Source organism: Chiloscyllium punctatum, chromosome 17, assembly GCF_047496795.1.
Source record: "Chiloscyllium punctatum isolate Juve2018m chromosome 17, sChiPun1.3, whole genome shotgun sequence".
NCBI classification, from domain to species: Eukaryota; Metazoa; Chordata; class Chondrichthyes; order Orectolobiformes; family Hemiscylliidae; genus Chiloscyllium; species Chiloscyllium punctatum.
Genome location: NC_092755.1, coordinates 98,030,168 through 98,057,050, shown reverse-complemented (window position 1 = coordinate 98,057,050; position 26,883 = coordinate 98,030,168). Strand labels below are relative to the sequence as shown.

Below are 26,883 nucleotides of genomic sequence, written 5' to 3'. Positions count from 1 at the left end.
ATGTATTTGCCAAAACGGATACCCGCGCAATTTCATCAACAGATGCCTAAGGGAATGAGGACATGCCACATTCCAAAGGACTAGCCACACTACCATACATCAAGAGCATTTCCGAACTGACAGCCAGACTACTGCGACCACTAGGACTCACAACAGCACACAACATCCACTCTCAGACAACAACTCAACAGGACAAAGGACCCAATACCCAGCATGAGCAAAACCAATGTAGTGTACAAAATCCCATGCGAGGACTGTACAAAACACTACATAGGACAAACAAGAAGACAGCTAACGATCCGCATCCATGAACACCAACTAGCCACGAAACGACACGACCAGCTATCCTTAGTAGCCACATACGCAGATGACAAGCAACATGAATTCGACTGGGACAACACTACTATTATAGGACAAGCCCAACAGAGAACAGCCAGGGAATTCTTAGAGGCATGGCACTCATCCACAGATACAATCAATAAGCACATCGACCTGGACCCAATATACCGACCACTGCAGCGGACAGCTGGAACTGACAACCGCAAGTGGCAGAGACAAACCACTATAAATGCCAGAAGAAACATCACAGAAGCGCTTCACAGGAGGCTCCCAAGCACTGAGGATGTCACCTAGACAGGGGACGAAACGTCTGCAACACAAATTCCCAGCTCGGCGAACAGAACCACAACAACAAGCACCCGAGCTACAAATCTTCCCACAAACTTTGGGCATAATCATATAGATCATCTACATCATACTCACTGTATTATTGACCATTTCAATCCATCAATAATCATAACCTTTCTTCCCACACCCCTCCAACCCATTTAATCGGGATTTGCTAGCATTGTGGCTGATATGCTACCATCCTTGATGAATGTGCGCTGTCTTCCAAATATTCCACTTTTTTCATGTTATCCTTGAAGGCTAACTCAGAGAGATATCCAGTGGATGAACAAAGCTGGTTAGACCACTGGGAAGTATTCTTTTGCAATGTAACTTCAGCAATAATATATACCATCACAAGGTGTGATCTCACATGTCCCAGATGAGAAGACTTCTTCTTTTTACATGATCCTCCTGCTCGGAAGGTCCAAGATCTTCTCGGCCATACTTTCAAACCACATTCACTGATGTGTCCTTTTCATGATTGTGGAGAAGTAGCAGATCATTGAGCACAACCTCAATAAGAGTTTGACCACCAAAAATCCAGCTGTTAGGGTGGCCACAGTCCTGACGCTGAGTGGTTTTCCCCACAAGGGTACGATTCTCTCATCTTGGAGTTGGTAACTGTCTGCCATTTGTGCGGTGTAAATGTTACTTCCCACTTCTCAGCCAAAGCTGAAAGTTGCCCAGGTCTTGCTGCAAACTGCTTCAGCATCTGAGGAGTTACTAGTTATATCGACAATGTGGAGTGTAAGGACGATTACTGATAAAGCAACAAAGGTGCTTGGGCTTAGGACACTACCCTGTATATTGGGGCCACAATAGCTTGTGATGTCAACAAAGTCACCACCTGCAACAGAAACTTGGCCCTTGAATGCAAAGGTGGTATCCAAGATCAACAGAGGATAGAAAACTCATGACAAATGCTTGGATAGTGAGCAGACTTGCATGACGAGCCACATATGGTCATACACCAGCTGTATGCTGAAAGGGTGGACTCAGTCAATTAATAAAGATATAGCCATTCACATAAAATAAAGTTCATGCATTTGGTGGCATCTTGCACCATGAACAAACCTATTAATCATGCAGTGTTTTCTTGTCCTGCATTACTCCTTTCAAATGGAAGTAGTAGTACATATCTTTAGTATAAATTCTGAGGGTGATGACACCCTTGCCAGCAACAGTTATGAGAGTGCAGTGCTGAAAAAGCACAGCAGGTCAGGTAGCATCCGAGGAGTAGGAGAATTGATGAAGGGCTTATGCCCAAAATATCAATTCTCCTGCTCCTTGGATGCTGCCTGATCTGCTGAGCTTTTCCAGTACCACACTCTCGACTCTGATCTCCAGCATCTGCGGTCCTCACTTTCTGCTAGCAACAGTTATGGAAGCTCAATGAAAGCCTCATACAATGCCTCTCAGCAAAGCTGAGGTGTTCCTTGAATATCCTCCATCAGTAAGGTTTCCAGTTCAGTATTCTCCTCTGCAGCTTGAACTTCAATCTATTCCTTTCACTCTGCCGTATCTGTAGTTAGACTAACAGTGCAAAAGGTGCAAAACCCTCTACTCTGCAGACAAACTGAAACTTCCAGAATGAGTCAACACAGCAGATATCACTCGCCAGGAATACTAAGCCAGCAACTAACCCATAAATACTTGATGACTTTAAATTGCGGTGGTGAGGGGGCTTTCATGCCAGACAATGTCATGTTGTGTTGTATAGGCTGGCAGGTGAAGTGCTAGGGTGGCCCAGCACCATTTTCCATTGTGAATGCTACTACTCCTGCCAACAGTATGACCTCCTTTGCCAAGGGAGCAGAAGGTGCATATTTAATTGGAGGTTTGTGAACACTTACTGGACACTTAGTTTTCTAAGCCAATGTGTTTTAACAGGATTTTTTGGTAAGAAGGGGTTAAATTAATATGACTTAATTTTGTCCTATGTAATGAATCATGCACAAGAAGCTGAGAGTTTCCTATTTAATTTACCTGCAAGACTGTATGTGTGCTGTAACAAAATACACAAGGATACCCAATGGAGAATGCAGTCAGTTATCAATGCCAGAACATCTAAATGGCATTGATCAGTCAGTTAAAACCCAGTAATAGTGCATGTGAACCCTGTGCAATTGCTCCATTAATAAATGCTTGACAAAATGAAAAAAAAATGCGAGGCGAGAAAAGCTTTGCTTCAATGATCAGGCATGTGAAGAACAGCACGAGGAGTTTGGAGGAAAGAGAAACAGAATGTGTGTCAAGAATGATCACACAATCCCACCTCTTGAAAAGGATGAATAATGCATGAAGGGTAGCAAGTTGCTGAAAGAGTCAATATTCTCTCTGAAACACATAAGATTTCCAAGATCATGGGGAAAAAAAGATGACATACTGAAGAGACTTACAAAGATATGTTGCCTTACCATTTTGCACGGCAAACACATGAATAATCCAGCAAGCAGCCGGTACTGCAAGATGGATTAGTTGGCTTCCTACTTGTGCTGTAAACTGCTCTGCCTCTAAGCACCTGCTATAAGAAAATCAGCCCTGCAAAACATCTGATTCCATCCTGTTCAACATGTGAAATGGTGTTAACCAATGCAATACTGGCATGTGACTTGCAGAACAAGGGTTTAGAAAAAGACAAAGGGAGGCAATGTACATGCCAACCTGTGCACACAACAAATTAAGAAAAACTGATTCACAACAGGGATGCATGCATGACAGTCTAGCAAGATAATGTCTGTTCAGTTGGAAGCATGCAGTGTTCACTGAAACTGTCTAACTACATGGAATAGTCAAAGGTGTGTGTGTGTGTGTGTATATGTGTGTGTGCGTGTGGTGTGTGCGTGTGTGTATGTATATGTGAGTATATGTGTGTGCGTGTGTGTATGTATGTGTGTGTGTGTATACACGATATTAATACACCTAAACCTCGCTGGTGTGGAGTAATTGAGATCGAATCATTTCAGAATTTTCTGGACAAAGCAATGACAGTAGGAATGCCTAACCACAAGTGCGTGAACTGGAAAACACTGAAGATGCAGATTTTGAGCTGAAACATAAAAATGGCTGTAATGTTATCAAGTGATAATAAAAACTGCTAGACTTACGCAAATACTGTATTTGTCATCATTTCCACCTTTTCTGATGCTGTAAGCCAAAATTGATCATGTTTTCCCACACTGCTGCAAAAGGGGAGGAGGGACAGTGAAAGAGATAGAGACAGAAGGAGAATGATAACAAATGTGAAAGCCAGAAAGAGCCAGAGGGAGGAACAAGAGAGAGCAAAATGGAGAAATAAACTGATAAAGGAAGAGGAAAAGAGAGACCAGAAAAATGGACTTTTTTCGAGAGAAACCAAATGAGAGAGATAAAGAGGTCAAGAGAAACTGAGTGAAAGGAGCACAGAGAGGAAGACTTGACCAAGAGGGAGGAATAGGAACAGAGTCTGAAGCTGTTGTAGGCCCATGCCTTCCCACTTTGTGGCAGTGACCTAACATTGAAACGGCAGGGCTGTGCAAATGCTCCAAACATTTTCAAAAAAATTAGTATTCCAGACCGCGAATTTCTGGAATGAAGACGTTGTTGTGTATTATTGCAGAACAAGAATGCCTTTCTCTAACAGGATCAGTGCAGTAGTAGTGACCCTGATCACATTTGACAAGGGAAAACAAACAAGCTTTTACTAAGTTAAGGAAGCAATGCCATTAATTAGTAGAAGAATATCAAGATAGTATAAAGTAATAAAGTTATAGTTGCCACCTGAACCCATGATTAGTACCATATGGTAACATTATCCTGCTGAATATGTAACCACATAGCCATACACTGAATGTAAGTAACACCAATGAGAGTATAATACAATGCAATTGATGTTGCAATGTGATTTATTGAAGGAGTATTTGGAAATGGTACCACCTTATCCTCAATTAATCACCAAGAGACTACACGAATTATGACATTAGAGGGACAGAATGGGATGCTCGGTCTGGGTGGGATGCTCTTCGAAGGGTCAGTACAGACTCAGTGGGCCGAATGGCCTCTTTCTGCACTGTAGGGAACCTAAGGCTCTAATATCAGCACTTTGTACCTTACCGCAACCTGTCTCACAGCCAGCGACTCTCAAGCACCAACAGCTACATTTATCCTGCAAGACACAGAGTGATTGATGAAGCATCTTGAGGCAAGTTAAAGAATGTGGGTAAAGAAGAGCTAGTGATGTCTGTCATCCATGACTAGTCACCTCCTAGCTGAGCTTTAACAAGCTCTGCCACAACTCTTGGAACTTCATTCTTCACATTGTCTGTTTATAAATGAACATTTCCATCTAAACAGAGTCTTCTAATGAGTCATTGTGACCTGAAAATACAAGGCAAGGTCTTCAGCAAAATGGACAAAAGGGAAGAATACCGTTTATATAGAGTCTTATCTCATTCTCAGGACACCCTAAATGTCTTCACAACTAATTAATTATTTCTGAAGTGTAGTAATTCATTGTGACAGTCAATTTCCATAAGATAATACGATGAAATACTGGTTAATCTGTTTTTAGTAATGTTGATTGAGAGAAGAATGTTGAGAGGATTCACTATTGTTCTGTGAGTAATTCCCTTGAATATATTACAACTATTGAATGAGGCAGATGGGGTTTGGGATTTCACCTAAAAGATGGCATCTCTGGCAATGCAACATACCAGCCGAGATAATGTGCTCAAATCCTAGACTGAGTATAAACCTACAACCTTCTGATTTGGAAATGAAAGTAATACCAATTGATAAGATATTGTCATTTATTCTGGATTCTCACACTGGAGGCAGCTCCAGTATCTACTCTGTCAAATTCCTTCATTACTTTAAACACTGCGATGAAATTACCCCTGACCTTCCAAATGCAAATTAACATAATCCAAAATCCACATTACCAACCTTATAATGCTGCTAAGGTTAGAAAGTCACCACTGTCTAAACAGACCATAGCACTGCTCTCTCAGTAGAAAGAGGCAAATGGTGGTGGTTTAACCTAAGGGTCATCATGCCTCAGGTGAGGGGAAAGGTCAAGGGGGAGAACCTTTCATGATAATCTCAGCCTGAGTGTGAAATGAATCAATGTTATCCCTCAGCATTGCAAACCAGCCATCCAGCTAACTAAGTTAATGACACTGGTGAAACTTCACTGGACCTTGTCAAAGACCACTAAGTTTTCCCTGAGGTTCAGTGCCCAGAACAGGGTACAGTCCTCCAGCTGCTTCTGACTAAGGTACTTACAATTAAAGCATTACTTCCTCATTTTATAATTCCATTTTCCTCAAGATACAGGCCAAAATTCCATAAACCTTTTGATTACTTTTTGTACATCTGCACGAGGCTTTAGTGATTTGTCTATCCACACACCTTGATCTCATTGCTCCTGCATGGTTCCTAGTCTCTCTGTATTAAGAAAATATACTTATTGTTTAAGCTTAGGTCTAAAGTGAATTATCACATAGTCATTATAGTTGAATCCATCTGCAATAGGGTTTGCCCTCTCTCAAGTCTTTAAATTTCCTTTGCAGATTTCTGTTCCAATTTACGTAATTTATACTGTCTCCTTGGTGTAAGCTACAAAAATAGACAAACAAATCTCAATTCTTTCATCCAAGACATTAATAGATGTGGTGAAAAGTTAAGACCCAAGTTCAGATCCCGGAGAAACATTGCTCGGCACATCTGGCTAATCAGAACGTATTCCTACCCTTTCCCTCCAAATACTCCACCCTCAACCACTGGTGTCTCAAGGCTATATCCATTTCTGTTATATTGTACCATACCTGGAGTAATCACAAATTACATGATATTCTCTCAATACAGTTTCACATCTGAGCCATCAAACATTCTTGCATAAATGGAAATCAGTGCCTGGGCAAGCAGGAACAAGGAACTCGTGGGCTCCATTAATTCAGATGCAGAATATCAGAATAAATGTAGGGGTCCAGAGTCACTGGAATCTTGGCAGGTTGCCAATGGAAACCTGGAGCTGACTGAATCCTTTTGTACTAGCTGAATGCCATATGTTGAAAACAAATAACAAACACAAGGTGAATCAAGTTTACAACATGTACAGAATTTACAGTGGATTAAATAAATTGAATACATGATTCCATTATTGTGCCACATCAACTGACTCAAATAGAGCAGAATCCCATCAAAACATACACAGAAAAGTGTTTAAGAAAGTGAGTTGGCAAAGATTACTTGGATTGACAGATTGTAGTTTAAAAATACAGCTTAATGCTGTTTTTGGGTTAGCATCCAGAATCCCATTCTTCCCTGCTAAACTGCTGGTCCACAGTGAATACTTCACTGTTGCTTTTGTTTTCTGGAACTTTTTCAGTGAATGGCCATATCATGAATGCTACAAATGCTCTATGAGCAACCTGGGAGCAAACGGGCATAATAGGTATAGAAATGGGCGGCACGGTGGCACAGTGGTTAGCACTGCTGCCTCGCAGTGCCGGAGACCCGGGTTCTATTCCCGCCTCAGGCGACTGACTGTGTGGAGTTTGCACGTTCTCCCCGTGTCTGCGTGGGTTTCCTCCGGGTGCTCCGGTTTCCTCCCACAGTCCAAAGGTGTGCAGGTCAGGTGAATTGGCCATGCTAAATTGCCCGTAGTGTTAGGTAAGGGGTAGATGTAGATGTAGGGGTATGGGTGGGTTACGCTTCAGCGGGGCGGTGTGGACTTGTTGGGCCGAAGGGCCTGTTTCCACACTGTAAGTAATCTAATCTAATCTAAAAGACAATTTCACCCATTTCACACTTGCACCCAGTAATCCATTTGTTGCAGAGTGAATGTTATTCAATTGCTGTACTGAAGTACTGCATGTTATGATCATAGTTAAACTCGCACTTGAAATTCCTTGTCTAATGCTTTGTCATGAGTCCACTGAGGGCGGGAAATAGAACGGGGACAGGGATGGCACTCTGGTGTTCCAAATGCTAGCAATATGTTTGCTGTTGCTTTAAAATGAGAAGGAAACAAGAGGAGCTGGCAGTCTTCCCAAATTGAGGCAATTCAATCAAGTGTTGATGTTGTCCTGCAAATTGCTGGAAGGCACCAGTTAAAGAGAGATGGTGCCAGACCAGTAAGGGTAGCATTCTGTTTTACATAATCATTTTGCTTCTTATCAACCTCACTCACTTAGATCAGAATCTAAGGACTTCCGCCATGGCAAGTTTAGTTGGTAGTTGAGATACAGGGGCAGGGAGTATTTAATCAGGAGTGAGCGTAGGAGATGGGTAACTGATGATTTCCTGCCTCCACCCCAAATATGCTCAGAGATGGGCATCCCATACTACTGAAAATTGAGGCAGTGAAATATTCATTTAATGCCCACCAGAGCCTCATGCTACCAGTACTGGTAATCACCCAGCAGCAAGTGGGAAGCTCACCATGTGAGAAGCCTAAGTAAATCCTTGACGGGCTTTCCTGTGGACTCCAGAGAGTTAGGTGGGAGTGCAAAGTCTAATTCCAAGGTACTTAGTGCCCGATTCGTGGACCTGGCATGGGGACATGGGATTCCCAATGACAGCTATCCTCCTGCGTTTCCTGCAGTCCATTCCTTATCAATTGCCCACTCTCTGTGACACAACTTTGCCACCATTGACCTGTGGCAAGGAATCAAACAATAAATCTACGCTTCAAGTTGGTTTATTACAAGTAGCGTGAAAAAGTTCCTTGGATGCTGCCTGACCTGCTGTCCTTTTTCAGTGCCACACTTTTTGACTCTGATCGCCAGCATATGCAGTCCTCACTTTCTTCTAGCATTGCAAGCAGCAGCTATCCCGTCCATAGACTCTGAAAAATCAACTTCATTACTCCTGGTCTAAAAAGCACACTACCGCCAGTATATCGTGGCTGCAGTTATGTACTCACTGCAGGACCCAATACAAGTCGTGAAAGTTTCTGCAGCTGCACATATCAAACCAGCAACCTTCATCATCTAGGAGGTCAACAGCAGCAGCTGCAGAAGAACATATATCACCATCAAATTCCCCTCCAACTCACAGACCATAATGACTTGGACATGAATACCTTTCCGTCATGTCTGCTGAGTCATAATCCTGCAACTCCAATGCTGAACACCATTGTGAGAGATCCTTCACTACATGGCTTTGAAAGTTATACGCCTATCGCTAGAATGAAAGTAAATAAAGCAGATGGATCTTTAAGAAGAAACCGCCAAAAGACCAGATGTAAGGCTGAGCAGCATTCATCTTAAGCAGGAAAGTAATACGACCAGAGTGACCTAGTGACGATGGCAGTTGATATAGGAATGGGACAAAATTTATGAGGTTTCACTGAACACAATAAATGAGAGGGGTAGCTGAAGTGAGAGATCTTGATGTGCAAGTGCACAGATCCCCAAAGGTAGCATTACAGGTGGAGAAGGTTGTAAAGAAGGTATTTGGAATGTTCTCCTTCACGTATGTGATAGAGAATACTGTAGGAGCACGGACCTTGCAGCTGCCCTGGGGATTGCAGACTTAGTGATTTATTATAGGTTTTTTTTCCATAGTTATTACAGTTATTATATTTCACTAATACGACTTTTATTCATTTTGTTCCATTAACATTAAAAAAAACAAACAAAAGAAATCGCGATTTTCATTTCCAAAAAAGCTTTTCAGAGTCTATTGTGAATGGCTGAGGTTTTCTTAATTCTAAATTCAGAAACTTTTAAAAAAGACTGCATTGTAAAGGTTTTATTTTACATTGCAAAAGTATTTCTTTGAAAAACAAAAAAGCAATTTTTAAAATAAGGAGATGTGTTTTCGTTTCAGGGAGTCCTACACGTGGTCAGCTCTGGAGAAGTTTTTTTCCGTTCGAGGAATTTATTAAAGAGAAGTTGCTTTTTAATTAGTTAATCAGCTAAGTGATTTAATTTTTAAAAATATTTTAGAGGTATATATTTTTAAATCATATTCCATTTTAAGATTGTTTTCTGTTGATAATGAAATGAAGCTTATTTTATATATAAGGCGTTATTGAAAATTCCTCTTAGTGTTATTAAGGGCATATGTGAGGTAAAGATTGAGATGGCTAGTAGATTTAGAAAACTTATTGCACAGCAGGATCAGTCAGATCGACGAGTGACCGTCGAGAAAGGAAGAAGATAGTTCAAAAGTCTCTGGTGGCTATTCCTCTATCAAATAAATATTCAGTTGGAGCTGTTGAAGGGGATAGTCTCTCTGAGGAAAATGGAAAGGGCAGTCAGTTATTGATCACTTGGAATGATTCTTATGTTAAGCAGCATTGACAAAATTTAATAGAATTATTATTATGGGGGACTCTCCTGTCAGGGGCATAAACAGGAGATTCTGTGGCAGTAAGCATAAATTTAGAATGGGTTGTTGCTTTCCTGGGGCAAGGATTAATGATGTCTTTAAATGTCTCAAGCATATTGTCAAATGTGAGATGGAGAAGCCATAAATTTTTATACACATTGGTGGGAATGACTTTTTTTTTAGGGAAAAGATTAAAACAGTACAGAGTGAATTTAAGAGGTTAGGTAAAAGATTTAAAAACAGAACCTTAAATGTAGTCATTGCTGAACTACTCCCAAAGCCAAACTCAAATAAGGGAGGAAACAAAATGATAAAGGAGATAAATCACTGGCTGAGGAGCTGGTGTATTGCCCAGGGATTCAAGTTTTTGGATAATTGGAATGTCTTTTGGGCTAGAAAAGGCTTGTTTCAGAAAGGATGAGCCTAACATAAACTGCAAAGAGACCAATATCTTAGCAGGAAGATTTGCTTGTGCCACTAAGGGAGAGTTTATACTGATAGAGAGTGGGAATGAAGAATTCTAAATAGCAGTGAAAATAGAAGGGTTGATGGGGAAGGTTCTGAATCTGAAGAGAGTACGTCAGTTAGAAAAAAAAGATGAGAGAGTCAGAGAGTGTAGTAACTCTGAAGAACAAAATTGCTTTTATTTCAATACAAGGGCCCTTACAGATTAGGGCATGTTTAAGAACATGAGATTGGGACACCATAGCTATTACAGAAACCTGGCTGAGAGATGGATACAACTGGCACTCAATGTTCCAGGTTTTAGATTTTATAGGAAGGATAGAAAAGGAGACACAAAAGGAGTGCGTGTGCAGCATTTTTAATTAAAGAATGCATTACTGCTGTAATGAAGGAAGATATTTCTTAAAAATTGTCCAGTGAAAATATATGGATAGAAATCACACATAAGACAGGAAAGCTCTCTCTGATGGGATTGTACTATCGGCCCCCCAACCGTAAAAGGGAAATTGAGAAACAAATACGTAGGGAGACCTCAGATATATGTAAGCACAATAAGGTTGTAATACTGGGGGATTTTAATTTTTCAAACATTGACTGGAGCTACCATGATGTTAAAGGTATGGATGGTGGAGAATTTGTCAAATGTGTTCAAGAAGATTTTCTTTATCAATATGTGGATGCTCCTACTCGAGAAGGAGCAAAACTAGACCATCTCTTGGGCAATAAGGCAGGGCAGGTGACTGAAGTAAAAGTGGGGGAAAACTTTAGATCTAGTGATCATAATTCTATTAGTTTCAAAATGAAAAAGGATAAGCTTTCCATAAAACTTAAGTTTTTAACTGGAGTAAGGCAAATTTTAATATGAGGCAAGAACTTTCAAAGTTGATTGGAGTAGACTGTTTGCAGGTAAATGGAGGTCTGACAAGTTGGAGGCATTTATGAGTGTGGTGATGAGAATTCAGAGGCATTATGTTTCTGTTAGAGTGAAAGGTAAGGCTGGTAAGATTAAGGAACAAAGATGAATAAAGATATTGAGGTTCTAGTCAAGAATAAAAGACATCTTATTTTAGATATAGACAACTTGGTTCAATTGCATCTCTTAATCAATTAAAAATGTGTAGGGCATTCCAAAGAAAGAAATCAGGAAGGCAAAGAGGGGATATGAGATGGCATTGGCAAAGAGCAAGAGGGTAACCTAGCCAGAGGGTAGGGTCTCTTAAAGATCAAGGAGGTCAACTTTGTATTGAACCCCAGGAGATAGGAGAGATATTAAATGAAGAATTTGTGTCAGTTTTTACTGTGGAGAAAGAAATGGAGTCTAGAGAATGTAGAAAAATAAACTTTGATGTTTTTAAAACAGTTCACATTACAAAAGAGAAATTTCAGAAGGCCTTAGAGAATATAAAGGTGGATAAATCTCTGGGACCTGATCTAATGTATCCCAGAACATTGTGGGAAGTAAGGGAGGAAATTGCAAGACCCCTCGCAGAAATATTTGAATCAACTATAACTACAAGTAAGGTGCCTGATGACTGGAGGGTGTTTAATGCTGTATCTTTGTTAAAGAAAGGTTGTCAGGAGACACCAGGGAACTATAGACCTGGGAGTCTAACTTTGGCTATGGGTAAATTGTTGGAGGTGGTTTGTGGTGGTGGTGAAGGGTTGCTTCTCAGCCTGGAAGTCTGACACCAGTGGTGTTCCATAGGGATTGATTCTGGGTTCTCCTTTGTCATTTATAGAAATAATTTGGATGAGAATATAGAGGGCATGGCTAGTAAGTTTGAGGATGAATCAAAATTGGTGACAGAACCGACAGTGAAGGCGGCTTTCTAAGGTTGCAAAGGATCTTGATCAAATAGGTCAATGGACTGAAAACAGCAGAAATCAATCTGGATAAATGTGCAGCATTGTATTTTGGTACAACAAACAAGGATAGCACTTATACAATTAATGGTAACACTGTGGGTTGTATTGTAGAATAGAGGGATGTAAGGGTGCAGGTATTTAATTCTTTGAAGCTTGTGTCACATTAGAAAGGTGTTTGGCACATTTGTCTCCATTGCTCAGTCCTTTGAGTATTGGAGTTGGGAAGTCATGTTGAAGTTGTCCAGGACATTGGTGCAGCTTGTTCTGGAATACTGTGTTTAGTTCTGGTCACCCAGTTATAGGAAGGATATTATCAAGCTGAAGAGGGTTCAGAAGAGATTTACCAGATGTTGTCGGCTATGGGAGGTTTGAGTTATAAGAATAGGCTGGGACGTTTTCCACTGGAGCAGAGGAGGTTGAGGCACAACCTGATAGAAGTTTATAAAATATGGTACTTGTCTTTTCCCTAGGATGGGTGATTTCAAGACAAGGAGCACATTTTTAAAATGAGAGGAGAGAGATTTTAAAAAGACACGATAAGCATTTTTTTTTACACAGAAAGGGGTTCACATGCGGAATGAACTTCCTGAGGAAGTGTTGGATATGGGTACAAGTACAACATTTAAAAAGACATTTGGATAGGTACACGAATAGGAAGGGTTTGGAGGAATATGGGCCAGGAGCTGGCAGTTGGGACTAGTTGAGTTTGGGATTATGTTTGGTATGGACTGGTCGGACCGACATGTCTGTTTCCATGCAGTATGACTCTATTGGCAGAGATACTGAATACAAAAGTAGGGATATAATGATGAAAGTGCATAAGAACTGGTGAGTCCACAACAGGAGTATTGTGCGCAGTTCTGGTCACCACATTACAGGAAGGACATAATTGCTCTGGAAGCGAGTCCCAAAAGATTTACTGGAATGTTGCCAGGGCTGGAAAGTTGCAGCTACAAGGAGAGGTTGGGGCTATTTTCCTTGGAATAGAGAAGGCTGAGGGGTGACAACACCAAGGTATACAAAACAGGGGAGTGGTGACAGAGTAAACAGGAGAAATCGGTTTCCCTAGGCAGAGAGTTCAAAGATCAGGGGTCATACATTCAAACTAAGTGGCAGAATGACTAGAAGGGACATGAACAAAAATGTTTTTAGGCAGAGGGGTGGTGGGTGGCTGGAATTCGCTGCCTGAGTTAGTGATGGAAGCAGAGGCCATAAACCCTTTTAAGAAGTACCCAGATTGCAGGCTGTAAGCTCCAAGGCTATGCACTGTGTGCAGGAGGATGGGATTGTAAAGGACACCTGGGTGTCTTTGGGTCAGCATGGACAAGACTGGCCAAACACCCTCTTCTGTGTTGCCTCATTTCTATAGTCTATGGTTAACTTCAACATACAATGTGGCTTTGGCATAAAAAGAGAAGAGACAACTGGAAATTCTGATTAATCAAAGACATTGTCTGGTTAATTTTTTAAATTATTAATCTATTTTTAAATTAATCTGTTCTGAGACATTATTACCCACCTCTGGAGCAGGTGGGACTTGAACCTAGGCTTCCCAGTGCAAGGGTAGGGACACCACCATTGCACCACAAAAGGACCTCCTAGGAAGGAGGTTCGGATATTTTCTAGTCAACCTGTTCAGAGATATTATGGTGTATCTCTAGAGCATGTGGGACATGAACCTGGATCTCCTGGCCTAGAAGCGTGGACATTACCACTGCACCATAAGAATCCCAGTACACGAATGCAGTCTCTCACTACTATCAGTTTTGTAGGTGAGTATCCCACATATGGGAACATTGCAGGCACCAGTACACCCAAGTGCAATGGGATAGCCTCATTCTGACAGAACCACCCTCATGATCAGTTCTCTCCCCTGCCAAGTATGTAGTAAACTGCCTTGTTACTTAGGTTCACCAATCAGCTACTCCGCTTGTCAAACTCCTGAAATGTGCTGGTGTCCTCGTACAAAACATGATCTTACACTCTATTTTCTTAGTACAATAATCAAAGTAATACCAAAGCTGAAATCGCAATGATAATATTGTGCTATTAACAAGCATTTATACTCTTGAGTGGTGGTTATCTGGAAAGTCACACTTCAGTGAGCTTATTTCTGAGATAACACAAATGTTCTCTCTCTATTATGTTGCATATGTGAATATATTCTTTCAGGATAGACATCTTATATCCACTGAAATTGTTTAATTTAGATAATTACTCTTCAATGAATTATACTACGCATTTAATAGCAGAATATTCTCAGTATAAGGCCCTGCAGTTGAAAACGATCCCTACCTGTTGAAAAGATTGTTCCTGCTGACCATCCTAAGGAATCCTGTTGGATCAGTGATGGAAGTCAGTTTATTGTTCATCTCTTCAAAATGTTGGTCAAGAAGATCTCCTGCCTCACTCTCTGTCTCACTATTCGAACACATCCTACTGAAAGAAAAATCCCAACCACGTCATTGCAAATGAGCTTCTAGCTCCTAGATATTCTTTACAAAACTAAAACACATAGATCCTCCCTTTTACTGGGAACATAGAGAAAAACTTGAAAATTTTGAATAAAGAAAACTTTCCTGAAATTCATGACAGTTATATATCATAGCTGCTCACTTACCATTTAAATACCATTTAAATCTACTATCTTCTTCATCATAAAATTAAAAGATAACATTGTCAGGCCAACAATATCGGTGGTCCCTATGCGTAGGGTACTAATGTATATTGTATGGCTATGGTGTAGCTGAAAGCAACTTACAACTGGGGAGCCGACTTTCAAACAGTGACCTTATGCTTAATGAATATACATAGTTCAATTAAAATTTTCATAACATAAAAGTAATCTTAGAAATTATAAACTTCCATTAATAATATACTTGATAAAGCTCCCTAAATCTCTCTTAACTAAATGCTGGAGGGATTGCATTATTTTCAGGGTAAGTTTGCAATTGGACAGCTATAACAATCACGTATGTACTCAATCACTTAGTACAAATTAATTGTTTCAGTAATGTGTAACAAATTGGAACAGCTGACTCTTCACTTTTTAAAAAAGCATTTACAACAAATTGTTAGCATGAGTATTTCCAGATCTGTGTAATGTTAAACATGTGCAAAAAGCATCAATTTTCAGTGAGACTGGGATGTTCATTACTTGCCCTCTCTTTTGCGGACTTTATTCCATTTAGCAAAGTCTGTAGAGACTCAAGCACCATGGCCAAGTCTGCCTATGTTTACATGTGTTTGCATCTGTTGTTTTATGTGCGTAAATGCACTGGTATATGTTTGTTTGCATGTGCTTACATACATACATAGGCCAGCCAATAACTGCTGCATATGCCAGCTGCCATTTCTCAAATACAGGGACATAATTCAGCAAACTGTTAGACAAACACAAATAAAAGGTCAAGTTCACATTTTGAAAGGTGCTGACCCTGATAACAATGCACTTCCAAAATAAAGACTTTCAAAACGCCCACTATTTGTTAACATTGGCTTTTCTGCTTATTCAAACATCTCGAGGGATATAGCCAGAGAAGTTCAAGAGGGAAAAGGCTTCACTTGATTCTATTAAATACCATCATCAGTTTAGCTTAAATATAAGCCAGATCAGATCACCATAGTTTTCTTTCTTACTTTCCTCCTTTTCCCGAAGGTATCAACATCAGGTAATGTAAAGGACAGAGGCAGGCAGGAATTCAGAGGTGGAACTAGGGAACCTTTGTGATGGTCACATGGGGGTGGACTAACAGGAGGTTGTCAGCAGTCAGGTTGAGACTGACACAATCAATGAGCTAGAAGGAAAGAACATTTTTTTCAATGTGACTCGGAGGTTTGAAAATGGTTAAACCTCTTAGTAAACTGCGTAAGGTGAAGGGAAGACCTATTACAGCGAAGGGAAAGGATCAGGCATTACGGCTCCATAGCTCACAACCTCAAAATCTCAGCTGGTAACTACACTTGGGAAGCTCTAGGTTAAATGTGTGAATCTTGTGGTTCAATCAGGTTTAAATAACAGGTAAATAAGATGTCAACTAGACAAGGGATGGAACGTCTTCAGTTCAACTTCCCAGCTCAGCCAACATACCCACAAGCACGGCAATGGGCACCCGAGCTACAAACCTTGGACAGACAAATAAGTTTGTCAACCCGGGGTTTAAAAGCAAGAGAATGCCAAAATACGCAGCATCTGAACTTTCAAGCATTTTTAAAAATTTTTCTTTCAAATTTTCAGCTTCTGAAGTAATTTACCTTGGTATTACTGCCAACACAGATTTCGTGTGAGGTAAAAAAACAGAGGTAGAATTTGGTGTCATAAGCCTACATGTGGAACTTGCCCAGTATCTGTGATAATGCTGTCAGACCGTATGGAATAAAAGAGGAAGAGACAGGCCTAAAAGATAGAGCGTTGGGGACTCCAAAACTGAGACTGAAGGGGAAGTCATTGCTGGAATTAGACTCGATTCTAACAGATAATTGACTTGGACAACAAAGAGGCATTAGGAGAAGGGGAGAATGACTTAGTTGATGACATCAGAGGTTGCAGAGGTCAAGGATGGATAGTGCATCCCAGTCAAAAAGGATGTCATCTGTGGCTTTGCTTACAGCTGTTTCAGTGCTGCGTCAGAGTAGATACCTATTTAAAGAAATTAGAACACAGATTTGGGAGGCAACAACCTATTCAAGGTCTTTGAAGTGAAAAAGGAGGTTTGAGATGAGGCAACAGCCTGCAAAGACAGGCATGTCAAAGCTGAGTTTTTTAAAGAAGTGGTGGCTGTGGCAGTTTTGAACCTCAGGGGACATTGCATGATGGAACCATTGACTACAACAGCTAACATGGAGACCGAGAAATTAACTTGTTTGGTCACCAATTCAGTCCAAAACAAATCTACCTTGAGGTATGCTAACGGAATATGCAATTGTGTGCTGTTCCAAAATATATCATACTCCAACTTAAAATATGTTTGTCATTTATCTACTTTTAACTAAGTGAACTACATCTCACCACAGCTGCAACATATCACAATCTGATGCCTCACATTAGGCAACTCTGAAGAGCAAAAATAAAAAATAAATGGGACTATCGACCAATTGTTTATTTATACATTTTACTTTATACAGTTTTCACATCTGTTGGACTCTAAAACTGGCTCACAGATGAACTTCCAATGGCCATTTCAGTGTTGTCAATAAAGCTTGGCATGAGCACATGGGCCTAACAGCTGGACTAGAATCCTGTGAAAATACCAAATTAATCAATTAGTCATTACTTGAAAGGTCACTCAAAGTTTAGTATAATTAAACACACACAGTTAGCCAGACTGTAATGCTTATTTTGCAAAAATTAAAAGAAAAACTTCCAAACAAAGAAAATATTTTTAAATTTGTTCTTGGAATGTGGGCACCAATGGCAAGGCCAACATTTGCTGTCCATCACTACTTGCCGTTGAGGGGGTGGTGGTGATCCATATACTTAAATCAATACAGTCCAGCTGGTACAAATACACCCACAATGCTTCTGGGATCAGTGCTCCAGGATTTTGATTTAGCAAGGAAGTGGCAATATAGCTCCAAGCCAGGATAGTGTGTGGCTTGAAGTATATATCTGCTGTATGTATCCTTCTAATATGGTAGGAGTTGGAACATGCTGTCAAAGGAGCCTTGGTCAGTTGCTGCAGTGCACTTGATATACTAAACACTGCTACCATTGTGGATCAGTGGTGGAGTTAAATAATCTTTAGGTGCGTCAGTGGGAATGCCAAGTAAGCAGGATGCTCAGTTTTAGTTTGTTTGATGTCAGCTTCTTGTGTTGTTGGAGCTGAACTCATCCAGGCAAGTCGAGATAGTTCAATCATACCCTTGACTTCTGCTAAAGTAACTGCACTGAGACTGGTATCCCATCACCAAGTCCCCCTTTATTTACTTGTGCACAGTACACTGGCTGTGGTCAGTCAGCTCAGAGTCAGTTGGCTGAACTGAGGAGTTACTGGATTAGTGGTGCTGGAAGAGCACAGCAGTTCAGGCAGCATCCAACGAGCAGCGAAATCGACGTTTCGGGCAAAAGCCCTTCATCAGGAATAGAGACTCTAATCTCCTGGTCATTTTTTTTAGCCAGCTCAGAGTCAGTCCCCAGTTTTTGCTTAGAAGATTCTAATTTCCTATTTTTTTTAAAACCCCCACACTACCACTGAACAGAGATAGTGCTTATTCCTCCCCAGCACCCAACAAGTCCACACCGACCCACCAAAGTGTGTGTGTAGGTGTAGGACACAGTGAAGAACAACATGTGCAGAAAACTTTATTGGCATTCCACCACAATGGAGAAAATAAAACACCTGAGTGGCCAGTTACAAGCAGGAAAATCATCCTGATGAAAATCATCTGGCCCGAAACGTCAATTTTCCTGCTCCTCAGATGTTGCCTGACCTGCTGTGCTTTTCCAGCAGCACAATCTCAACTCTGATCTCCAGCATCTGCAGGCCTCACTGTCTCCGAGTTACAAGCAGTGCCCTTCTCATCAAAGGGGAATGCCTAAGAAATTGAAAACATGAAGGGGAGGGCAGGGATTAAATCAAAATAGAAGTGAGGGGAAAATAAAAGTCTCCACGCCCCAATTGGTCAGCCAGGGCTTTCCTGATTGATTGGGGTTGTTAACCTGGGCCAACGAGTCAATTTCATTCACTACATCTGCCTTGCAGAAGTGGACAGGTTTTATAGAGACTGGAACTGTGTTACTTGCTTCAGAGTTCTGAATTGCTGACCTGCTTTTATCATCACAGCATTTATATAGAGTCATAGAGATGTACAGCATGGAAACAGACCCTTCGGTCCAACCTGTCCATGCTGACCAGATATCCCAACCCAATCTAGTCCCACCTGCCAGCACCCGGCCCATATCCCTCCAAACCCTTCTTATTCATATACTCATCCAAATGTCTCTTAAATGTTGCAATTATACCAGCCTCCACCACATCCTCTGGCAGCTCATTTCATACACGTAGGAGTAGGAAAAACACTAGAATCTATTATAAAGGATGTGACTACTAAATACTTAGAAACTAATTATCTGCTTTAACAGAATCAGTGAAGATTTATGAAATTAAAATTATGTTTATTATATGTCAGAAATTGGGGTGCCATTTAAAACAGTGTTCTCTTAGTATTATATATTTAGTGTTTCCTGAGTGGCATAAGATCTCTATGTTACATTCTAGGCTAAAATTTAAAACAAATGGTTTTGCAGTTGCCTACTGTAAATGCAGTAACTTTGAAAATAAGATTCATTTGTTCTCAGAAGGAATGCATACTAACTTTTAAATGGAATTGGGCAAGGGGTTAGTGTTCATCATGGCAACATGAGCAGCTGCCCATATTCATTAGCCAAGATGGTTCAGATGTTGTGAAACTTGAAAGAGTTCAGAAAAGATTTACAAGGGTGTTGCCAAGGTTGTAGGATTTGAGCTATAGGGAGAGGCTGAATAGGCTGGGGCTGTTTTCCCTGGAGCGTCGGAGGCGGAGGGGTGACCTTATGGAGGTTTACAAAATTACGAGGGGCATGGATAGGATAAATAGACAAAGTCTTTTCCCTGGAGTGGGGGAGTCCAGAATTAGAGTGCATAGGTTTAGGGTGAGAGGGGAAAGATATAAAAGAGACCTAAGGGCCAACTTTTTCACACAGAGGGTGGTACGTATAGTTGGTCCAATCCAGTTTCTGTTCAATGGTAACTGCCAGGATGTTAATAAAAGAATTCAGTGATGGAAATGCCATTGCATCATAATGGAGGATGGTTAGATTTTATCTTCTTTTCCAGACTTGTGTGAACATTAGAAATAGGAGTAGCAGGTGGTCATTCAGCCCCTCAGGTATGCTCTGTTTTTTCAATAAATTCATAGCTTATCTGCCCCAATGTTCAACATTTTTTGATTCTCACAGTCCTCAGCTCGCCAATGTTTCAAAATTATATCTAGAGACTCTTTACATATTTGTTGCAATCTAAGCTTCACAATTTTCTAGCATAGAGAATTCCAGATATTCACTACTTCCAAGAGATGAGACTCCTTCGCATCTCAGTATTAAATGAGTATCCTCTGGTTCTGAAACTATATCCCCTAGATTGACACTCTATTATTGTTGGAAACATCTTAACATCTACCTTGTCAAGCCCCTTCAGAATCTTGGATGTTTCCACAAGATTAATCATCAGTGTTTAAAAGAATGAGGGTAAAGGCCTAAATTCTTTAGCTGTTGTTGATCCCTTCACCCCAGGAATCAGCCTCGTCTATCTTTTTTAACTGCTTCCGATGCCTATGCGTCTTTTCTTCATTACAGGGTCCAAAATTGCCCACAATACTCCAGGTGCAGCCTCATCAGCACCCTGTACAGATGTAAGAAGTTTTAATGGTTTGGGTCCAATGACTCTTCTTCAAAATGCCATCGGTGCTGCTAGATTTGCTGAGATTTCTGTTTTTGTTTTTAATCTCCAACATCCGCAATTCTTTAGTTTTTTTTGTAATAAGACCTTCCTATTTTTAAACTCCAAACCCTGGCAATAAGCCAAAATTCTAGTTACTTAATTACATGCTGCACCTACATGCTAATTTTCCACGCAGAAGAACAGCCAGATTCTTTGTTGCTCATTTTTTTTTAAGTTTCTCTCCATTTAAACAATAGACTACCTTTTGATTAGAATTAAAATCCCTACAGTGTGGAAACAGGCCCTTCAGCCCAACAAGTCCACACCAACCCTCCAAAGTCACCCTGACGCATTGCCATACCCTATATTTACCCCTGACTAAGGCACCAAGCCTCCACATCCCTGAACACTATGGGCAGTTTAGCATGGCCAATTCACCTGACCGGCACATCTTTAGATTGTGGAAGGAAATCAGAGCACCCGGAGAAAACCCATGCAGACATGGGGAGAATGCGAAAACTCTATACAAGCAATCATCCAAGGCTAGAATCGAACCCAGGTCCCTGGCACTGTGAAGCAACAGTGCTAACTACCGAGCCACCGTGCCACCCCTTCCTTTCTATCAAAGTTCATTACATATTGATTTACATATTTTTAAACTCCCTCTGTCAGGTTTTTGACATTTGACTCAACCAATCTGTAACTACTTGCAGATTCCTTTTGTCCTCATCACAACATAGTCTCCCAACTATTCTTGTAACATCTGCAAATTTGGATACATTATACTCTGCCACCTTCCTACACCTCATTAATATGGATAGCAAATCATTGGGGCATCAGGGTCTAATCCTTATGGCAATCCAATAACCATTTCTTTCAAACCTGAAAAAGATCAATTATTCCTAATTCTGCCTTCCACATTTATCAATCCTCATTGCACGCTCATATATTGCTGCCAATACCATGAGCCCCCAACTTGTGCAATAACCTTTTACCTCGCTCCTTTCTGAATGCTTTTGAGAAATCCAAACACATCTACCAGAATTCTTTTATCAACTTTACATGTTGTTCCCAAAGAACTCTAGCAGATTTATTAAACATGAATTTGCTTTCAGAAAACCATATTCACTCTGTTTGATTGTGTTGAGCTTGGTCTTGCTGCATATAGACCTGGGCATCTTCATTGAGGTACTATGAATAGAAGTGAACATTGTGTAATCATCAATGAACAAAAGTTGATCCTTAGGTCCCCTTTATATCTTTCCCCTCTCACCTTAAACCTATGTCATCTAGTTTTGGACTCCACCACCCCTATTTACCCCTTGCCTATTTCCACGATCCACATCTCTAATAATTTTAGAAACCTCTATAAGGTCACCCCTCAATCTTCCGATATCCTAGGGAAAGTAGACCCAGTCTATTCAGCCTCTCTCTAAAGCTCAAACCCTGCCACCCTGGCAACATCCTCATAAATCTTTTCTGTGCCCTTTCAAGTTTTACAACATCCTTCCTATAGGAAGGAGACCAGAATTACATGCAATACTCCAAAAGTGGCTGAACCACTGCCTTATACAGCCGCAACATGACCTCCCAACTCCTATACCCGATGTACTGCCCAATAAAGACAGTGTATGGAATGAGCTGCCAGCGCAAGTGGTGGAGGCTGGTACAATTTCGTTCAAAAGACGTGTGGATGGGTACATGAGTAGAAAGGATTTAGAGGGATATGTGCCGAATGCTGGCAAATGGGACTAAACTTATATAGGATAGCTGATCGGCATGGACAAGTTGGACCAAAGGTCCTGTTTCCGTACTGTATGTCTCTAGGACTATCTCCACAACTCGACTCATGATGCTGAGAATTGTATTGATGAAGCAGCTGATGATGGTTTGGCCCTGAGGAATTCCTGCAATGATGTCATGGGAATAGATGATTGGACCTCAACCAACCACAACCATCTTCCTTTGTGCTAGATCTGACTCCAAGCTGTGGGGGACAGTTGTGTTTATGTACTGCCTTAATCTGTACACAATTGTGAAATACATTTGTGAAAAACATTTTTTATTATTTCATATGTTAGGCCACCACTGGCAAGGTCAACAGTTTACCATCTGAGAAGGTTATATTGACCCAACTGCTGTCTACAAATGCAGCAGATAATGTCTATAATAACTATAATAAGATAACGATCCATTAAATAGCCTTTAGTGATACTGATGGATGCAATTTTGTTTTGAGGGCTCATATACAAAGATCATTAAAACACCATGGACAGGTACAAAAAGAACAATCGTGTTACTGTCTAGGGGATAAGGATGCAAGTGGTTCTACACATTTACCTCTTTAGACAACACCTACAATATTTCATTCAGTTATGAGGAGTCCAAGGGTTCAATTTTGAGCTTATTCATATATCCCTAAGTTTAAAAGATTTAGGCTTTACTTGACTACCTGTTAATAAAATATTTTAATATTTCTGCTTGGTGAGAACTTTAGTCAGGCATAATTAAAAAATTAAAGCCAAGCCTCTTCAGGGTCAAATTAGGAAATATTTCAATAAGCTGATGATGGTTTCATTTGGAAATCTCTTCTGCAAAGAACAATTTGCAATGAATCACTTTAAATCTGTGATTAATAGATTTCTACCGAAGATATTAGGGAACTGGGGCAAAGGTGAGTAAATGTAGTTAGCCAGGGATCTCACTGAATGTGGAATAAGCTTGAAGGGTTAAATGGCCTGCTCTTCTTCTGTCTCCAGTGTGCTGAAAACTCTACACTTCTTTGAATATCTGCTCAATAAATGTGTTGAAAAGTTCAATCTGATTTAAAATCTGCTAATTCATTCTATTCCTAAAATTTAAAACATGATGGAAAGTATTCGAGGGAATGGCAAAGAGAGTTTGGAAACTGTTCAAAAGTGGAACAGAATTAGAAATGGTGCATTGTTTCATGAAATGCAAAATCCTTATTATACATGTTATTCCATAGTCCTGACGTCCAAATCTAATATTAAAGACAGACATTTCACAACATATGCGTGGGCACATCCTTTCCTGATCTGGCTCCTTATTAGGCTGTGCTGGTTCAGATTAAATGATTGAACAGAATTATCAGTAATGTATAGCACCTTGCATGTGAAGAAACACTGTAAACAGTCTTCACAGAAGAAGGGTGGACACAAAAGAAAGATGAAGAAAGAGCAAGTGAAGTTACCAAAGGCACAACCAAACAGCTGACTTTAAAGGAGGCTTTGAATGGCAATAAACAAGCTTTTTGGTTTAAGTTATTATTGTCATATGTACCTAGAGAGTGAAAAGTTTTGTTTGCATGCAATACAGGCAGGTCACAGCATACACCAAGTGCACGAGGGTAATAGAACAGAATGAGGAATATAATGTTACTGCTGCAGAGGAGGTGTTCAAAGAGAGAGAGGGGTAGAAGTGACACTACAGAGAAGTGTGGAAATGCAGACATGGCTAAAAACAAAGCCGAAACACCAGGAAAAGTACAAAAAAAGAGAGGTCAAGTAGAGAGTTGGAGCAATGGAGAGGTTTGAAAACAAAATGAAAAAGTAATTGTATTTTAAGACCAAGACTGCAAAATTGGTGATAACAAAATTGAAAGGTGTAAAAACTATAATTTTTTAAATGGGAAAAGTAAGCAGCAGAGATTTGAATAAATAAGGAGTTTATATTCTGGGTAATCCAAGATGGAAGACGGGAAAAACTTCTGGCTGTAACAGCTGCTCCTTTTTTGGAGGTATTTTAGGTGCTGGAGGTGATTTCCTCGAATTCCAGGAGCAGCAATTACTGTTTTATATGTTGTTGCATTGTTTTGGAACTTTGGAAAAAAAAAGTAAAAAAACAACAGCAGTTTAAAAGGGAGAAGAGCAGACAAAGGAAGCACATGGTGAGGACAGTGCAGGAGAGAGAGAGAGAGAACGAACCTGCACAGTTACTGCCTTTGCTGTTTTGAATTCATGTATCACTGGACATTGGAGTGCGTCTGGGAAAATTAACAAACAGTGAAATTCACAACTAATCTTGGAGGAACCTGTTTGGGCAAAGTTCACAGCACAGAATCAGATAAGTTAACTGTTGTTTTAAGTGTGTCCAACAGAAAGGCTGCAGTGGTGATCAGAGTGGGTTCTTTCTTGATTATATGTTTTTGGAAATATGTCTCTTGATTAAACTTAAAATATAAGCCATAACTATTAATTTAACCTGGGGCAGTGTTTTATAGAGGAATAAGACAGTGTTATTTTCTGGGTCTGTAGATTGTGAAGGAGCAAAAATGGCCTTTAGTACAGTGATTTGTACTTCTTGTCAGATGTGGGGGTTTAAAGAGAGTTTAATGGTTACTGCAGATTATATCTGCCATAAATGCTGTTGGATGCGAATCTTATCAGATCGAATGGATCGGTTGGAGAGACAGTTAGAAGCGATGAGGAATTTGCAACAGCAACAGTATGTGATGGATGACAGTTATAGGAAGGGGGGAAGTCTCAGATACAGTCGCATAGATGGGTTAACTTCAGGAAAGGTATGAGAGGTAGGCAGCTAGTGCAGGAGTCTTTTGTGGATATACCCATTTCAAACAGGTATGCTGTTTTTGAAAATGTAGGGGGGGATGGATTCTCAGGGGAACATAGTACAAACAACCAAGTTTCTGGTATTGAGACTGGCTCTAATGCAATGAGGGGTACATAGGCTTCCAAGAGATCAATTGTGTTAGGGGATTCTGTAGTCCGAGGTACAGACAGACGTTTCTGTGGCCACCAGCAAAAAAGCAGAATGGTGTGTTGTTCCCTGGTGCCAGGATCAAGGATGTCTCAGAGAAAGTGCAGAATGTTCTCACGGGGTAGAGGGGCCAGTAAGAAGTCATTGTCCACTTTGGAACCAATGACATAGGAAGGGAAAAGGTTGAGATTCTGAATGGAGATTACAGAGAGTTAGGCAGAAATTTAAAAAGGTCCTCGAGAGTAGTAATATCTGGATTACTCCCAGTGCTATGAGCTAGTGAGGCCAGGAATAGGAGGATAGAGCAGATGAATGCATGACTGAGGAGCTGGTGTATGGGAGAAGGATTCACATTTGTGGATCATTGGAATCTCTTTTGGGGTAGAAGTGACCTGTACAAGAAGGACGGATTGCGCCGAAATTGGAAGGGGACTGCTAGAGCTGCTCGGGAGGATTTAAACTAGTAAGGTGGGGGGGTGGGACCCAGGGAGATAGTGAGGAAATTGATCAATCTGACACTGGTACAGTTGAGAACAGAAGCGAGTCAAACAGTCAGGGCAGGTAGGACTAATAAATTAACTGCACTTATTTCAATGCAAGGGGCCTAACAGGGAAGGCAGATGAACTCAGGGTATGGTTAGCAATATGGGACTGGGATATCATAGCAATTACAGAAATATGGCTCAGGGATGGGCAGGACTGGCAGCTTAATGCTACAGGAAAGATAGAAGGGGAGGCAAGAGAGGAGGGGGAGTGGCATTTTTGATAAGGGATAGCATTACAGCTGTACTGAGGGAGGATATTCCTGGAAATACATCCAGGGAAGTTATTTGGGTTGAACTGAGAAATAAGAAAGTGATGATCACCTTATTGGAATTGTATTATAGATCCCCTAATAGTCAGAGGGAAATTGAGAAACAAACTTGTAAGGAGATCTCAGCTATCTGTAAGAATAATAGGGTGGTTATGGTAGGGGATTTTAACTTTCCAAACATAGACTGGGACTGCCATAGTGTTAAAGGTTTAGATGGAGAGGAATTTCTTAACTGCGTACAAGACAATTTTCTGATTCAGTATGTGGATGTACCTACCAGAGAAGGTGCAAAACTTGACCTATTCTTGGGAAATGAGGCAGGGCAGGTGACTGAGGTGTCAGTGGGGGAGCACTTTGGGGCCAGCAATCATAATCTATTAGATTTAAAATAGTGATGGAAAAGGATAGACCAGATCTAAAAGTTGAAGTTGTAAATTGGAGATAGGCCAATTTTGACGGTATTAGGCAAGAACTTTCGAAAGCTGATTGGGGGCAGATGTTCGCAGGTCAAGTTAGTAAGTTTGCAGATGACACCAAAATTGAAAGTGTAGTGGACAGCGAAGAGGGTTACCTCAGATTACAACAGGATCTGGA

The 26,883-nt window shown here is 40.6% G+C and overlaps 1 protein-coding gene across 6 annotated transcripts in view; it reads right to left on the bottom strand.

Annotated features, from left to right (window-relative positions):
- The window catches only part of ttc28 (tetratricopeptide repeat domain 28), a 760,569-nt gene that overhangs the window by 118,201 nt on the left and 615,485 nt on the right, over positions 1-26,883 (bottom strand). For 3 of the 6 annotated variants that reach the window (XM_072588038.1, XM_072588040.1, XM_072588043.1), the window contains one exon: positions 14,614-14,757. The exons of 1 other annotated variant lie outside the window; for it this stretch is intronic. In XM_072588038.1, coding sequence (XP_072444139.1) covers positions 14,614-14,757 — 144 coding nt within the window. The remainder of the gene's footprint in view (positions 1-14,613; positions 14,758-26,883) is intronic. 2 more of the 6 variants (XM_072588039.1, XM_072588041.1) reach the window with 1 other exon arrangement.